Source organism: Oryzias latipes, chromosome 11, assembly GCF_002234675.1.
Source record: "Oryzias latipes chromosome 11, ASM223467v1".
Classification (NCBI taxonomy): Eukaryota; Metazoa; Chordata; class Actinopteri; order Beloniformes; family Adrianichthyidae; genus Oryzias; species Oryzias latipes.
The window spans coordinates 25,109,328-25,126,474 of record NC_019869.2 but is presented as its reverse complement, the minus strand read 5'-3'; the positions used below and the strand labels follow the sequence as shown (position 1 = coordinate 25,126,474).

At 46.9% G+C, this 17,147-nt stretch overlaps 1 protein-coding gene across 1 annotated transcript in view; it reads right to left on the bottom strand.

The window, feature by feature from the left end:
* Positions 1-256: 256 nt before the first annotated feature.
* Positions 257-17,147, bottom strand: part of ctdp1 (CTD phosphatase subunit 1) — a 57,288-nt gene continuing 40,397 nt past the window's right edge. Inside the window, exon 13 of the mRNA XM_023960216.1 lies at positions 257-1,263. Within this exon, the coding sequence (XP_023815984.1) occupies positions 1,098-1,263 (166 nt within the window). The 3' untranslated portion in view covers positions 257-1,097. The remainder of the gene's footprint in view (positions 1,264-17,147) is intronic.

Here is a 17,147-nt window from a genome sequence, read left to right as displayed (position 1 = left end):
GTGCTGTGAAGGAAAAAAAACAAATGTGCAAAATTGTGCTTAAAAAAAAAAACAATGCAATTTTGTATGTAAGTAATGCAAAGAAACCCAACCAACAGTGGGGCGTTGCAGTTGGAGCTGCAGCTCTTCAGAGAACCTCAGAGAAATAAAACTTAACCTCCTCTGAACGAGTTTCATCAAAAAGCTGCTTCTTCTGTGGGAAGAAAACCATAAACCCAAAACCACAAGGCTGGAAGAAGACACATACGCATCCTAATGTTGTTTTTTAGAAACATCTTTATTCCATAAAAGCCTTTTTTCTTTGAGGCTCGAGTCAAAACAAAGTCACAAAAACACAACTTTATTTGAAATAATAAAAGCACACAAAAGTTTATTTTTATCCCATCGGCAGAACAGAAAAAGGTTTGGATAAGGAAACGGCCAAAGCCCCCACCTCACATGAGGACAAGGGGGGTGGTTACCCCGAAAAGGGGCGCATGAATGGATGGGCGTAAAAATATGTCTGCAGCAAATATTTGATCTAGGGTTTGCACAAAAATGTGGATTTACAAAAAAAACATTAAAAAACAGGACATTTAAGAAAATAAGAGTTTTTTTTTTAGGATATTCCACTTTTCCATCTCACCTGTTGACCCCAAAAACCAAAGAAAAAGTCGTGTCTCATCGTAGAACGTCAGTTTGAGCTCAGATCTAAACAAACTTTAACATGGGGGGGGGGGGGGGGCAGGTAGAAAAAGAGACTTCCCTGAACGATGAGAACTGCTGAAGGGATTCCCTTTGAGAAACAGGAGGACTTTCCTGTCAGAGGAGAAGATGACAACAGGAGGAGCGCAAAGACCTCCCCCTGCTGCTTCAACTGAAGAGTCAAAGGTCACCAGTTCCAAACTCTTTGGCAAATAGAATCCATCATTTCAAATATTTTCTGTCATCAGTATAAAAACTGTGAATAAAAAACAGTTTGATCTTCTTCATGGGGGTGAAGAGCACAGGCTCCTGGAGACGGCCGAGTCCCAAACGTTGGAGCCTTTATTACATTCATGGTCAGAACCACGGCTCCACCTTCAGGCCCCGCGGCCTCCTCTTCCTCGCCGTCCTCGTCACATAAAGTCATGCAGCTCTGCCTCCAGAGCCGCGGCCATCTCGTCTGCCTCCGAGCTGCTGCCTTCCTCTTCCTCGTTGGAGTCCTTAGAGGATTCGTCAGAGGAGCTCCCGTCTTTCTGCCTCGTCTTCGCCTCCTCTTCTTCCAGCTTCCGTTTGTGGCCCCTAAAAAAACGAAACAAGGAGATGGGAATGAACACCACGATGGTTCTGGAAGTCCACACTTAGCAGATCATCAGAAAACAGGAACGTTTTCCAAACATAAAAAAAAAAATCATCTTCAACCAGTTAAAACTAAAAAAAAAAGGAAAACCTTTAGTGAACTTAAATGAGTGAAAATTCAGAATCTGCAGTGATTTTATTCACTTTTTAGAAACAATAAAACCAAGTGATACTCACACTCATGTTATAGTCACACAAAAGTGTGATATTCACACACACACCTATTTACACACACTAGTTATATTCTCATACTCCTATTATATTCACACATGATAATCACACACAAGGTAATTTCATACACAGAAGTTACATTGACAGACAAACATACACACACATTTTATTCGCACACGTACATTCACACACGTTATGCTTGCACACACACACACACACACGTTACATTGATGCACACAAATGCTAGAATCTCACACACATTAGCTCCTCCCTTTTGTGACATGACGGCAAACACGCCGTCTCTCTGCAGCTCCGCAGTGACAGTTTCTGCAGAGTGGCTTCTTAAGCGTGGAGTTAATGAAGTGGGTGGGGGTGGGGGGGTCTGTGCCTGGTAACTGTGGTGGTCTGACACCAACTCTGCTGGGAGGCAGAGCCCCCCCTCATTAGGCTGGGCTGCTGTCAGGACAGCCTCCCACCACTTCGCCGTGCGTTCGTTAAGGTCAGATGTCGGCTAATATCAGAGGAGAAGCTTCCAGCAGCCCCCCTGCTGGCGGAGAACCTGTGTGTGTTTATGGGGGGGGCCTCATGTTTGAGCATCCTGCCTGTCAAGAAGCAGCAGAGCCAGAAATACAGCTTCAAGAGTTTTTTATTCATTGGTTTGATTTGGCAGGAGAGTCAAACCAGTTTCTGTGAGCAGATGACCCCCCCCCCCCCTCCTTGTTTGCAAATAAACAGGGCGACGGGGGGTGTACTGGCTGGTCTGAGGTCCCCTGCTGCGCTTTGCTTTGCATCATTACACCCAATCTGAATCGTGTGCCGTTACAGCCCCCCCCTCCCATGCACACAAACCCACTCGCCTCCTTCACTTCTGAGCAAACAGGAGAAGCCGATTCCGTCCGTCTGCAGTTCAGCGCTTTATGTTCATGATCAGGCGCTCCGGGATGGTTGCCCTGCGGTGAGCAGTAACTGTGGGTCCTCCTTCTGCATCACTCTCCTTCTACTTTTTAAGTAAACCATTTTTGTTTTGTCTCAGCAACAGGCCCACAGTCCAACATGCACGTGTCAGGAATGTAATCTGCAATAAAAACCTGCAATCAGAAAAACGATGCGGAACCGCTCAGGTCACGTGACACAGACGCTCATCCTCATGCAGATGTTATCATCCAACAACGCCGAGTGAGGAAAACGCAGTTGAGATGTTCGGTCTGAAACGGCAGCTTTCTGACCGGAGAGAAGTGCTGGAACTGCCAGAGAAATGGGAACGCTCACATTCCTGGTTCTTCTATGGAAAGCCAAGAGGCTCAAAATACTCTCAGTCAAAATGACTGACATTTTTTGATTCTTCCAGAACATCGTTGATGCTTTAGACCAAAGAGCTTCCAGATGTGTAGAACTCCAAAAGACTAACAAGAGGCAAGAAAAGTCCACCTGACCGGTTCACTAAACCCCAAAGTTCCAATCAGTAAGACTGAAGGATCTGAGGAAACTGGCCATGTGCGAAAAGTGATCAATACAGCAATGACAATTTGAATTGCAATACGTGAACAAATTGCAAAGCGAAGAACAACTAAACACCGCAAAGTCTGATGCCATGGTTTTTCACCAGAGAAAGGTAGTTTTCCATCTCAGGGTGGGGGGAGTGCTCCTGCCCCAGGTGGGGGAGTTTAGCCCTTGTTTAACCCTTTAACCCTATCCTAGGCACTTTAACATTGGGAGTTGGGTCATCTAGACCCACTAGACAGTGCTCTGAACCTTTTTTCTTCAATGATTTGTGATCTTCACTGGTGTCCATGGATTACATGAAATCTTTCCACCTTTATCCACCTTTGTCATGGTAGGGAGAACACGTCAATGGAAGGGGGGGGGGGTCATCTGGACCCCATAGGATAGCACAAGGATTAAGTATCTTGGGCTCTTGTTCACGATTGAAGGAAGACTGGAGCGCGAGATCGACAGGCAGACTGGAGCAGCGTCTGTAGTTATGCGGTGGCCATACCGGTCCGTTGTGGTGAAGAGAGAGCTGAGCCAAAAAACAAAGCACCTTAATTTACCGGTTGATCTTCGTTCCAATACTCACCTATGGCGTGGACTTCGGACCATCACAGACTACAAACCTCCCCCACAGACATGTGACAGCTCCATCTCCCTGCTGAACGATCTGAACTCCTACGCTCGCTTTGAGGCAGCGAACAGCACAACGGCCCAGAAAACTCCACCCTCTCCTGGTGACCAGGTGTTGTCGCTGTCTTCGGACAGCTTGAGGAGATCCCTCAGCAGGATCAATCCACGGAAAGCCCCAGGACCAGACAACATCCCTGGTCGGGTGCTGAGAGACTGTGCGGGTGAGCTGGCTGATGTCTTCACAGACATCTTCAACATCTCTCTGAGTCAGGCTGTCATCCCCACATGTTTCAAAGCCACCACCATCATACCCGTCCCAAAAAAGCCATCTCCCTCCTGCCTTAATGACTACCGTCCGGTTGCTCTGACCCCCATCATCATGAAGAGCTTCGAACGGCTGGTCATGCGGCACATCAAGTCTGCCCTGCCCCCCTCCCTGGACCCATTTCAGTTTGCCTATCGGTCCAACCGTTCAACAGAGGACGCCATCTCAACTGCTCTTCACTCCCCACTCACTCACCTGGAGAATAAGGACTCATATGTCAGAATGCTGTTCATTGACTTCAGTTCAGCATTCAACACCATCACCCCCCCAGCAGCTCACCCACAAACTGGCTCAGCTGGGGCTCAACACACCTCTGTGCAACTGGCTGCTAGACTTCCTGACGGGGAGACCACAAGCAGTGCGAGTCGGCAGCAACACATCCAGTACTATCATGATGAACACGGGGGCTCCCCAAGGATGTGTGCTGAGCCCCCTCCTCTTTACCCTGCTGACCCACGACTGCGCTCCGACACACAGCTCCAACATTTACGTTAAGTTTGCCGACGACACCACAGTGGTGGGTCTCATCAGGAGCGGAGATGAGACAAACTACAGGAGTGAGGTGAGCCACCTGGCTGCTTGGTGCAGAGACCATAATCTCCTCCTGAACGTGGAGAAGACGAAGGAGATGGTGGTGGATTTCAGGAGAGTGCACACTCAGCATGCTCCTCTGACCATCAACAACACTACGGTGGAAAGAGTGAGCAGCACCAAGTTCCTGGGTGTGCACATCACAGAAAACCTCTCCTGGTCCGAGAACATCGCATCACTAGCTGGGAAATCACAGCAGCGTCTCTACTTCTACTACGCCTCGGGGTCCCCCCAGAGGAGCTGGAGGAAGTGGCCGGGTGAGGGAAGTCTGGGCATCTCTGCTTAGACTGCTGCCCCGCGATAAAGTCCCAGATAAGTGGAAGAAGATGGATGGATGGATGAAAACAACTAAAACATTATTTCCATTTCACTGCAACAGTTCCATTTAAGTCAAAATAACTTAGTTAACTACATAAAGGTGTTCATCCAGTTAGTCAAATGCGTAAAGGACTCCATCTTTCTCATTCATTAAAGTCCCACTCCAATCATCTTTACAAAAATAAAAATAAATAGTTCCCAGTGGTCTTTATGATTATATGATGATGGCGTTTTTAGCCAAAATTAAAAATCCTGTCGTTTTCTAGGACATAGTATCTGCAGAGCAGCAGGAGTTAAACAAATATTAGAAATTCACCTCTGAGTTGTGTGCGGGACCTTTGGTGAAGAGTAAGCCCGCCCCCACTTCCTATCACCCTTGGTTTAAACTCTCTCCTGCTCCTGCTCAGAACTCCAACCTAACATTACTGGTCCAACAAATATGGTGATCAATCAGATCTATCCAGACGTACAGTTCTGATCCAGATTCCAACTCAGACCAGGAAAACAAAGACGTTCATGGATCTGACAGTAGATGATCAGAATGGAGCAAAGATTTCACACATAGACGGACTGATGATCCAGTCAGTCAGCTTTTAGGTTAACAACATACACACAGTGCAAACTTCGTCATTGGAACAACAGTCACTGTTAGCTGCTTTGATTTTGCTCCAGGATGGTTCTCCAATGACACTAACTTTAAACGCTTCCCACAATGCTTTGTCTTGCCATGGGGGTGGGTGGGGCTGGGGGCTGGGGGTTGGAGGTGCGGTCGGAGTGTAAAGTAAGGAATTGGAGGGATGTAAAGAACCAAATAATAAAGAAAAACGTTCAACATTGAGTCTAAACTCTGGCTTCACTAAGGCGGGACTTCCTGTCGGTTCATGATAAGCCCCCCCCACGAGCTATGTAACAAAGACGCATTTTTGCATTACGATATTTATCTTTTTTAAATTATAAGGATTTTCTAAAAACACTGGTCGCTCCCTTTAACAGAAAACGAGTGAACATCTTCTTACTTCAGGAAGATCCCAGGAGGACGGATGTTCTGACAACAAGCCCATGAGGTTTTCAGAGGCTCCCCGGAGTCACACTCACAGCAGCTTCATCAGTGAGATGCTGCTGCTGCCGCTGCATGGTTCAGCATGGGTCAGATAGAACACCACCCAACCAAGCCGTCTTTTCCAACCCAAAGCATTTCCCAGACTTTGACTGACAGCTGCAGATGCTCTGTGTGATTGCTGTCAGTGGTTGCGAACGTTCACCGTCCCTGAGAGCAGATTTTGACTGGAAGAATTGGGCTTTCACACCTGGTCCTGGTTGTAAAAGCTCACCTGAAGCCCGTCTGCCATCAGATGGAGGGTCTCAGTGAGCATGTGCAGAGGAACGCAGGTTGGCTTAATCAAATACAGTGTTAATCTATGAAAACTCCCATTCATCTAGAATGGTTCCAAAGCAATGGAAGTTGTTGGAAGACGCCCCCTTTCCCCTCCCCGTTACTGAGAACTGGGAGCAGGGAGCTTGTGGCCCGCCCCATTTTCTACATGATAAATAACATTGTTTTCAAACGGCATTTTTACATCTGCTTCACAAGGACTGGAACAAAAGAGTATTTAGAAGTGAAGCTTTGGTGCGATTTCAGTAAACCTGATTTTCAAGTATGCTGGGTTTGCCGATTCATCGCTTCACTCGTCACTCAATAATTGGTCTTCACCCTGAGCCAATAGCTAAAGAGCTAACTTTCCTCACAGCCAATCACAATCAATTTCCTGCCTTTAAATTCATAGAAACATCCAGATTCCAGACACTTCATCAGCCCTCCTCGCCCCGTTCTCCTCCCGGCTCTTCAAATCGGAGCGGGCTGGCATTGACCGCCATTAGCGTGCGGGCTATAAGGTCTATTAATTTGGTCTGCGGTCATCACAAACATGTTCATGCTTCACTGTTAAATCTTTCAATCACGCTTTCAAGATCTCTCCTTATGAAAATGCATTTTCTTTTGTTTATGTCCTCCATCAGAAAAATGCCAGAACATGTGAAAAACACCATTTTCACTGTAGGGGGTCTTCATGGCAGCAAAGCGAGAACGTGTCCTGGATTTTTACGTGGAGACAACAGCAGGGAAACCATAGGACAACGGGGCAGAGCTCTGCATTCTGCTGCCCCGAGTCCTCTCCTGCTCTGGCAGACGCTGAGAAGAGCAGCTGTTTTCTATGACGGTTGGTGCTACTGAACGTCATCCCGGTGTTGGAGCTTGGCTGGCAGTCTGAGCAGAAGCAGCTTTCCTCTACCACCCACGACCAGCAATAAATAAAACACCCGCAGACCCAGCTCCTGTCCTGAAACAGACGGGTCTACGCGCCCATGTAAGGTCGTCAGGAGTCCAGCTGAACAAAACTCAGAAGAAAAACTGTCCCTTTTGTGTGTTTGTGTTTACATGTGTGTGTTTGTGTAAATAAGTGTGTTTTTGAAAATGTTTGACTTCAGTAGCTGGGATAGGCTCCAGCAACCTCAGGACTCCAAAAGGGATTTAGAGGGTTTAGATCAGGGGTCACCAAACTTTTTGAGACTGAGGGCTATTTCATGGGTACTAAGTGGTATGAAGGGCGCCACAGGACCTGCTTGCTAAAAACTTCTTTCTTTGGTCCTGTGTGTGTGTCTTTGGTCCTGTGTGTGTGTCTTTGGTCCTGTGTGTGTGTCTTTGGTCCTGTGTGTGTGTCTTTGGTCCTGTGTGTGTGTCTATGGTCCTGTGTGTGTGTCTTTGGTCCTGTGTGTGTGTCTCTGGTCCTGTGTGTGTGTCTTTGGTCCTGTGTGTGTGTCTTTGGTCCTGTGTGTGTGTCTTTGGTCTTGTGTGTGTGTCTATGGTCCTGTGTGTGTGTCTATGGTCCTGTGTGTGTGTCTCTGGTCCTGTGTGTGTGTCTTTGGTCCTGTGTGTGTGTCTTTGGTCCTGTGTGTGTGTCTTTGGTCCTGTGTGTGTGTCTTTGGTCCTGTGTGTGTGTCTTTGGTCCTGTGTGTGTGTCTTGGTCCTGTGTGTGTGTCTTTGGTCCTGTGTGTGTGTCTTTGGTCCTGTGTGTGTGTCTTTGGTCCTGTGTGTGTGTCTCTGGTCCTGTGTGTGTGTCTTTGGTCCTGTGTGTGTGTCTTTGGTCCTGTGTGTGTGTCTTTGGTCCTGTGTGTGTGTCTATGGTCCTGTGTGTGTGTCTCTGGTCCTGTGTGTGTGTCTTTGGTCCTGTGTGTGTGTCTTTGGTCCTGTGTGTGTGTGTCTTTGGTCCTGTGTGTGTGTCTTTGGTCCTGTGTGTGTGTCTTGGTCCTGTGTGTGTGTCTTTGGTCCTGTGTGTGTGTCTTTGGTCCTGTGTGTGTGTCTTTGGTCCTGTGTGTGTGTCTTTGGTCCTGTGTGTGTGTCTTTGGTCCTGTGTGTGTGTCTTTGGTCCTGTGTGTGTGTCTTTGGTCCTGTGTGTGTGTCTTTGGTCCTGTGTGTGTGTCTTTGGTCCTGTGTGTGTGTCTTTGGTCCTGTGTGTGTGTCTTTGGTCCTGTGTGTGTCTCTGGTCCTGTGTGTGTGTCTCTGGTCCTGTGTGTGTGTCTTTGGTCCTGTGTGTGTGTCTTTGGTCCTGTGTGTGTGTGTCTTTGGTCCTGTGTGTGTGTCTATGGTCCTGTGTGTGTGTCTCTGGTCCTGTGTGTGTGTCTTTGGTCCTGTGTGTGTGTCTTTGGTCCTGTGTGTGTGTCTCTCTGGTCCTGTTTGTGTGTGTGTCTCTGGTCCTGTGTGTGTGTGTCTTTGGTCCTGTGTGTGTCTTTGGTCCTGTGTGTGTGTGTGTGTGTCTCTGGTCCTGTGTGTGTGTGTGTGTGTCTCTGGTCCTGTGTGTGTGTGTCTCTGGTCCTGTGTGTGTGTGTCTTTGGTCCTGTGTGTGTCTTTGGTCCTGTGTGTCTGTGTGTGTGTGTGTCTCTGGTCCTGTGTGTCTGTGTGTGTGTGTGTCTCTGGTCCTGTGTGTGTGTGTCTTTGGTCCTGTGTGTGTGTCTTTGGTCCTGTGTGTCTGTGTGTGTGTGTGTCTCTGGTCCTGTGTGTCTGTGTGTGTGTGTGTCTCTGGTCCTGTGTGTGTGTGTCTTTGGTCCTGTGTGTGTGTCTTTGGTCCTGTGTGTGTGTCTCTGGTCCTGTGTGTGTGTGTCTTTGGTCCTGTGTGTGTGTCTTTGGTCCTGTGTGTGTGTCTTTGGTCCTGTGTGTGTGTCTATGGTCCTGTGTGTGTGTCTCTGGTCCTGTGTGTGTGTCTTTGGTCCTGTGTGTGTGTCTTTGGTCCTGTGTGTGTGTCTCTCTGGTCCTGTGTGTGTGTGTGTCTCTGGTCCTGTGTGTGTGTGTCTTTGGTCCTGTGTGTGTCTCTGGTCCTGTGTGTGTGTGTGTGTGTGTGTGTCTCTGGTCCTGTGTGTGTGTGTCTCTGGTCCTGTGTGTGTGTGTCTTTGGTCCTGTGTGTGTCTTTGGTCCTGTGTGTCTGTGTGTGTGTGTGTCTCTGGTCCTGTGTGTCTGTGTGTGTGTGTGTCTCTGGTCCTGTGTGTGTGTGTCTTTGGTCCTGTGTGTGTGTCTTTGGTCCTGTGTGTGTGTCTCTGGTCCTGTGTGTGTGTGTCTTTGGTCCTGTGTGTGTCTTTGGTCCTGTGTGTCTGTGTGTGTGTGTGTCTCTGGTCCTGTGTGTGTCTTTGGTCCTGTGTGTGTGTGTCTTTGGTCCTGTGTGTGTGTCTTTGGTCCTGTGTGTGTGTCTCTGGTCCCGTGTGTGTATTTGTGAAACGTATCAGGGATTTGATTATTTAAAAACCTGTTATTGTTAAAATAATGTTTAGGTCTCATAAAACATTAAAACTAAATCACAGAACTCATCACTGGGATTACTCGGAAAATATTTGGCATTTTCCTAATTTTGTGCAACACCAACAGTAAAAGTCCTCCAAAATGCTCAATACTTTCAGAAACAAATGATGGATTGTTTATTTATGGTCTGAAGAAGTGCAGCTGTTTTCCAGCCTGCATTACCTGCTATCTTTATTTAGACGTTACTATCACCAACTAAACAACCGTAAAAATAAATGGATATGGAAAATACAGACAAGTATTTAAAATGTCTGTAAAAGTTAGTAAATGATGACATTATTAGAATGAGCTGAGTAATTTAAGCCAACTGATGATCCAGGTGTTGCTCAATGGTCTCCGTGTGCTGTTTTACCTCGCCTGCACTCACTACCCCTCCCCTTCTCCTCACACACACAGACACACACACATGTCTCTTTCTCAAAGGCGGGAGCGCCGGTTCGCAAGTTTCAGGCCGTTCCATACTCTTCCATATATTTCACCATAGCAGAACTAAAGTGCATCAATTACTTTTTTTTTCTTTTTTTTTTCTACCTTGTCCTGTCCAACAGCTGGGCAGACAGATGAGAGCTGAGGGCCTCTTGTGTTGGACATATTTTACTTTAACAAGAGGGGTTATTAATCTTCAGACAAACCAGAGGTATGTCTGAATAAACCCCTTTTGTAATTGAGGCCAAACTTTATTCATTTCAATCATGTTTGAAAATCTTTGGTGTTGGACCGGACGGAAAAGGAAAGAGGGGAAGAAGAGAGAGGGACGTTAGAGAGAGGGGGGGTAGGGGGTGATAATAGGAGGGGAAGGGGGATAAGACCATGAAGCAGCATAAAGCAACAAGTTTACTGGTTGTTAATCATTATGGTAAGGTTCAAATGTAGTACAATAAGGGCGGAGCCTGTCCACACACACACTCAAATGTTATAAACACACCTGCTAGTTGCAAAAATGTCCACCTGTCGACATGTACACAAAACAGATAGTGTTCACACGCATACTTATGCCTTAAAACCAACTAGTGTGAAATATTTCAGTCATTCAGTCATGCAAACTGTTAGTGCAAAGGTGAGCTAACACCTGTGCTCAGGTGAGTGTTTATGTTCTTCTAAAATGGATGGTGGAACGTGGAAAGAAGGAGGGAGAGTGCCCAGCCATCCCCACCCCAAGACCCCCACCGCAGCAGCAGCGGCAGCCGGAATCCCCCCAACGCCACACGGGAACCGGCAGGGAACAACCGCCGCCCGGGCGACCAAGCCCGCCACCCAGGCCAGGGCCAGCAGGACCGCCGCAAGGCCCCCAGAGCCAGAGAGCAGGGAGGCACGGAGGGAGAGAGAGCGCCGCCCCAGCCCAACCAGGAGAGCAGCCCCCCCGCCGCGCCGGGAGAACCCAACGCAGGGCCCCACCGGAGAAGGACGCCCACAGCCCCAGACGAGCACCCCACCACCACCCAGGAGTTCCGGGCATCCCCCCGCCCCAACCCCAGGTACGAGCCAGGACCCCCCAAGGGAGACCCGCTCCGCACTCCAGGCAGCCATCCGCCCGGCCCACGGTTGGTCCAGGGAGGAGCGAGGCAGGGGCCCGCCGCCCCCGCCCAAGAGGGGGGAACCCCGGGGAAAAAAGAGGGCCCACATGGGGTGTTGTAAATATGGCCCGACCAGGCTCGGCCACAGTTGGAAATTTGGCGGGGCCCAGCGCTCAGGAGCAAGGACCAGAACCCACCCCCCAGGGACACGAACACTCCCGGCTCAGATGTAATGTGAAAGTGCATCAATTACTAATAGCAAGCACTGAATCATCACCCCTACTATCCAGGCAAGTACCGCTGTGCCTGAGTCTTAATTCACTATCCTCTCAGTAGCGGCCCCACTGGACATGTCCGAACCTGCTACCCGTGCCCCATGGAGAGCACAACCCTGGTTTGTCGAGAACGACACTCACATAAGTTAGCGGACAAACATATCAGTTTATTTTGAACACACCCACCACCAGCTAAACAGCCTAAACCTCACTTTTGCTCACAGCTCCCTCACGATTTAACACTCCAGAGATTCCCCACTTCCCATGAGTCTTAAAAGCTGAAGGCGGGGCTAACCCCCAGATCGCCACAAAATATTGATTTGCTTTATGAGCAGTGCTGTTTTTGGAGCATTCCCTGCGGGCGCCACAAGGGGTTTTCGGGGGCACAGGGTTGGTGACCCCTGGTCTAGAAGATGGATGGATGTTAAACTCTTGTGTATAAAGATTTTATTTGGTCCATATTTAAGAATACCTGAATATTGATTACCAGATGCAGTATTTAACCATGTGGACAAACCATCCCCCCACCGAGTTAATGACAAAAATGACTTCAACAAACATCAAAAGCATAAATACATGAACTGTGGAATGGCCTGAATCAAAGTCTTGGTTGCTCAACAGAATCCTTGATGAAATAAAATGAGTGTGTACAAAAGAGTTTGGGAAGAACAGAAGGACCATGGGGACACACCTGTCATCAGCATCACAGGTGTTTCTCAGAAGTGAGTCCAGGTTTTTCAGAGTGGCTGGAAGCTCCACCTGACCAGAGTGGTGATCAGAAAACCACATTGAACTTTCATGTTTCATTGTTTTAATGCAGAGAAACAGTTTAGCTCCTGTAATTCATGCTTTTATCTTAATTCAGATTTAGAAAACTTCTGATTATTATTTGCTTTTGTTTTGAAAATCTTTGTTCAGATTATTTGTGGTTTAGCCGAACAGCTGTAGCAGTTCTGGGATTATATAAAATTACCTCTACTTTAAAAGCTTGAAGTTTGGCCTGATATAATCCATGTGGAGGAAACTGCTCCCGCTCAGTTTGGTACCAGACTTGGGTGGGGGGTGGGGGCAGTGGTGTCAGCTGGGTGCTGGAATAAAGGATCAGCCCCACAGCCGGCTACGCATTATCGCACATAATTAGGCAGAAAATTCCATTATCAAAACAATAATTTCATTATCTCACTCAGGCTGCAGAAATGTGGAGCATCCTTCATTTTTAGACCTGACAACGGAAAGAGGGGATGCAGCAGAGGCTGGGGGTGGTTGTGGGTGGTTCTGCTCGGTCTGAACAGAACCGACCAAAGGCGACACTAACCCACAGCTGACCTTCTCCCAGCAGCTCCAGGACTGGACAGTGCTGCCGATGCTTTGTTCACAGAAACACCTCTGGAGGGGGAAGCTGCCAAACTGTTTGTACCTGACAAATCACATGATGGGAGCTGGATCACACGGCTGCAGATCGCTCCATGAAAGGACGGGCTCAGAGGGAGTGCGGGCGTTTAGAGGAAACATGAGCTGCAGAGCAAAAACAGACGAGCCGGTTTCCATTAGGCTGTTTGTTTGCTTCTGACCCGAGTGTCAGGAAGCTGTACGGTGTTTCATTAATCTGCAGCGAGCGGCTCTGCGCAGAGCAGGCAAAGGAAAGCTTTGAGGACAAAGCTCTGCTGCAACAACCAAGCTGCTCCAAGAAAAAAGCTTCAATAAACACAAAGTGGAGACAGGCAGCGCCGTAACAGAGTCAGGCTGAGAAACTGTCATGGACGGGGCCCTGGGGGGACAGACTTCCTAATTGGAAAGCACTCCCAGCCTAGTGTGGGTATAAAGAACAGGATCTTCATCAGGAAATCAGACTTTATCATCATCATCATCATCATCTGCTCTAATGGAGCTTCCAGCATAACCTGCTCTGGGTTTCTACCAGCGTTGTCACCACTAACCGGTTAATCCTCCATGCTGGTTAACAACACGGCGAAAACACAAAACATCACCAAGTATTTTTGCCTAGCTTCTATTTTATGACACTTCATTTAAGTGTTAACTTTTCATGAAAATGTAACGACTTGCTTTAATAACTTTATGATCTTGATGAGTCGTTTGATGACAAAAACGTCTCATTTTAGGCAAAATCTCAAATGAGACTAGTGCTAGTCATTTTAATTCGTAGGCTTGTTTTTAAGAAACAGACTCGTTTAATTTAAGGAAACTGTATTTAACAACAGCAAGGCAGAGGTTTAGAGGTAAATGTACATTTATATAAACAGACAATGTGTATTTTAGTCTCAATTCAAGATGTTTATTGTGTAGAAATAAGGAGAGTTGGATAGATGTAGCTATTAAATTGGATATATTTGGAAGGGGGGGGTGTTCAAACATACATATATATATAATTTAAAGATTAAAAAGTGTTTTTTGAGGAAAACATACCCATTTTAAGAGATAACGTTTCCAATTTCCATTGCAAAATACTTAAATATGAATGTTTATGGCAGATTTCAAGATTTCATTTCATCTTAAAACGGCAGGACAGCGCTTCCTAATCTTGAATAAATTAACAAATCAAATTCTACTTGTTCCATTTGAAGATTTTCTTTGCATTTATTAGACAACAACATCTATTCTTTGTTTTATTAAACGTGCTTTGAGAAGGACTGTTTTCCAGTGGAGGAGTTTGTACTCATCTCCAGCTTCATCTGAAAAACATGTAAACTCTCACTTAAGGGGGGGGGGGTCACACAGTAAATCGACCCGCCTTTAATGGAAGAAACAGCTGCTGGTAGTAAAACCGTCACTGATGCAAACATGAAGGAGACTTTCTGAGGACACTACGACCTGCACTGGGTCCCTCATGACACTGGTCTGATCCAACAGCAAAGCCAAAGGAGGGTTCAGGTGCTCTGAAGCCGTGCCACATCTATTCGAAACTTTGTTTCTATGTGGGGGCGCATGACAGGAGCTCAGCGCGCCCACAAAATGAAACGCCATGAAGTGAGCGGCACTTCCTCTTCCAGAAAGCCCGTCTGATGCCACCAGGCTTCGGCAGAAAACCCTCATTTCCCAGGCGGCCCCCGTTTCAGCCGATCCAAATGGAGCTTTGCTGCCAACAACGACAGGCTGTAATACAAGCTGATGGAGAAGATAAGATTTTATTTCGTTTCATCATCCCAAACATTTAAAAAAAACAACCTGGGAGGCATCACTGCTGGAGGAGGGCTGGAGCCAGACACGGAGGAGAGAAAAAGCCCAATCAAGGAGGAGGACTCTCACTCCATCTGTTCAACATGAGGATCGTTCTGGAGATCACTTTGTCTTTTTATTCAGAACTTAGAAGAACATCCACCTTTCTCTGAACTCTAAATGACACACAGTTGGGTTTTTTACTGTTGCGTCTTCAAAACGGCACAGATTCAAAGACAAATGATATTCCGTATAAAAGAAAAAAACAAATAAAAACCTTAAAACGAGTCTTAAAAAAGTTATAAAATTAAGGGCTTGGATCATTGATTGCATCTAAGAACTGGACTGAGTGACTCCTCCCCTCAGCATTCCAAACAGGAAGTACCTGCTGGCTCCAAGAAGCCAAAATCCCATAGACCATAAAAAAATAACCAGCTGTTATTCAGTCATTCTATTGGTCAGAATGATCTGATACCTTTATCAATATATTCTTGATGATCCTCTTTTTTCATGATATTATGTCTTTATTGCAGGTTATTCAAGTTACAAACTGACCAATCAGATGCCTCAATAAATTTAGGTGGTTAGATTGAGTGTATCCCACTTTCAAGTGGTAGAAGTGTGGAATTCAAACAAGCTCACTCCTGATTGGTGAGAGTGGTTGCCACAGAAACGGCTTGGAGACTGACTCACACCAATCACTGCTTAGTGATGTTGTCTGGGTCCAACATGGCGGCGTCCGCATCACCAAGAACTGGTGACTGAACAGACTTCATTTGGTTGGAGCCAAAAGTAGACTTTTATCTACGGATGACATCACACTCGCTCTGTCCACTTCTGTTAGAGAGTCAGTGCTTTGGATTCAAATATAAATAAAATCTTCTTAACCAGATAGGCCAATTTGAAATGACTTCATTAATCAAACTACATCTTTTGACAAGAGCAAAGAACGACATGAGGTCAGAAGAAACCAACATGGAGCTAATTCCTGAACTCGGAAAATTAGAACATAATAAGCGATGGAGGACATGATGGAAGACATGATGGAGGATGCGATGGAGGACGAGATGGAGGACATGATGGAAGACATGATGGAGGACATGATGGAGGACGCGATGGAGGACGCGATGGAGGACGCGATGGAGGACATGATGGAGGACATGATGGAAGAGATGATGGAGGACGCGATGGAGGACGCGATGGAGGAAGCGATGGAGGACATGATGGAAGACATGATGAAACACATGATGGAGGACATGATGAAAGACATGATGGAGGACGCGATGGAGGACGAGATGGAGGACATGATGGAAGAGATGATGGAGGACGCGATGGAGGACATGATGAAGAACATGATGGAGGACATGATGAAACACATGATGGAGGACATGATGAAAGACATGATGGAGGACGCGATGGAGGACGAGATGGAGGACATGACGGAAGACATGATGGAGGACGCGATGGAGGACATGATGGAGGACGCGATGGAAGACATGATGAAAAACATGATGGAGGACATGATGAGAGACATGATGGAGGACATGATGAAAGACATGATGGAGGACATGATGGAGGACGCGATGGAGGACATGATGGAGGACATGATGAAAGACATGATGGAGGACATGATGGAGGACGCGATGGAGGACATGATGGAGGACGCGATGGAGGACATGACGGAGGACATGATGGAGGACATGATGGAAGACATGACGGAGGACATGATGGAGGACATGATGGAGGACATGATGAAGAACATGATGGAGGACATGATGAAAGACATGATGGAGGACGCGATGGAGGACGAGATGGAGGACATGACGGAAGACATGATGGAGGACGCGATGGAGGACATGATGAAAAACATGATGGAGGACTCGATGGAGGACGCGATGGAGGACATGACGGAAGACATGACGGAGGACATGATGGAGGACATGATGAAAAACATGATGGAGGACATGATGAAAGACATGATGAAAGACATGATGGAGGACATGATGAAAGACATGATGGAGGACATGATGGAGGACGCGATGGAGGACATGATGGAGGACATGATGAAAGACATGATGGAGGACATGATGAAAGACATGATGGAGGACATGATGGAGGACACGATGGAGGACATGATGGAGAACATGATGGAGAACATGATGGAGGACATGATGGAGGACATGATGGAGGACATGATGGAGAAGATGATAGAGGACATGATGAAGAACATGATGAAGAACTTGATGGAAGACATGACGTAGGACATGATGAAGAACATGATGGAGGACATGATGAAGAACATGATGGAGAACATGATGGAGGACATGTTGAAGGACGAGATGGAGAACATGATGGAGGACATGATGGAGGACATGATGAAGAACATGATGGAGGACATGATGGAGAACATGATGGAGAACATGATGGAGGACATGATGAAGAACATGATGGAGAACATGATGAAGAAAATGATGGAGAACATGATGGAGGACATG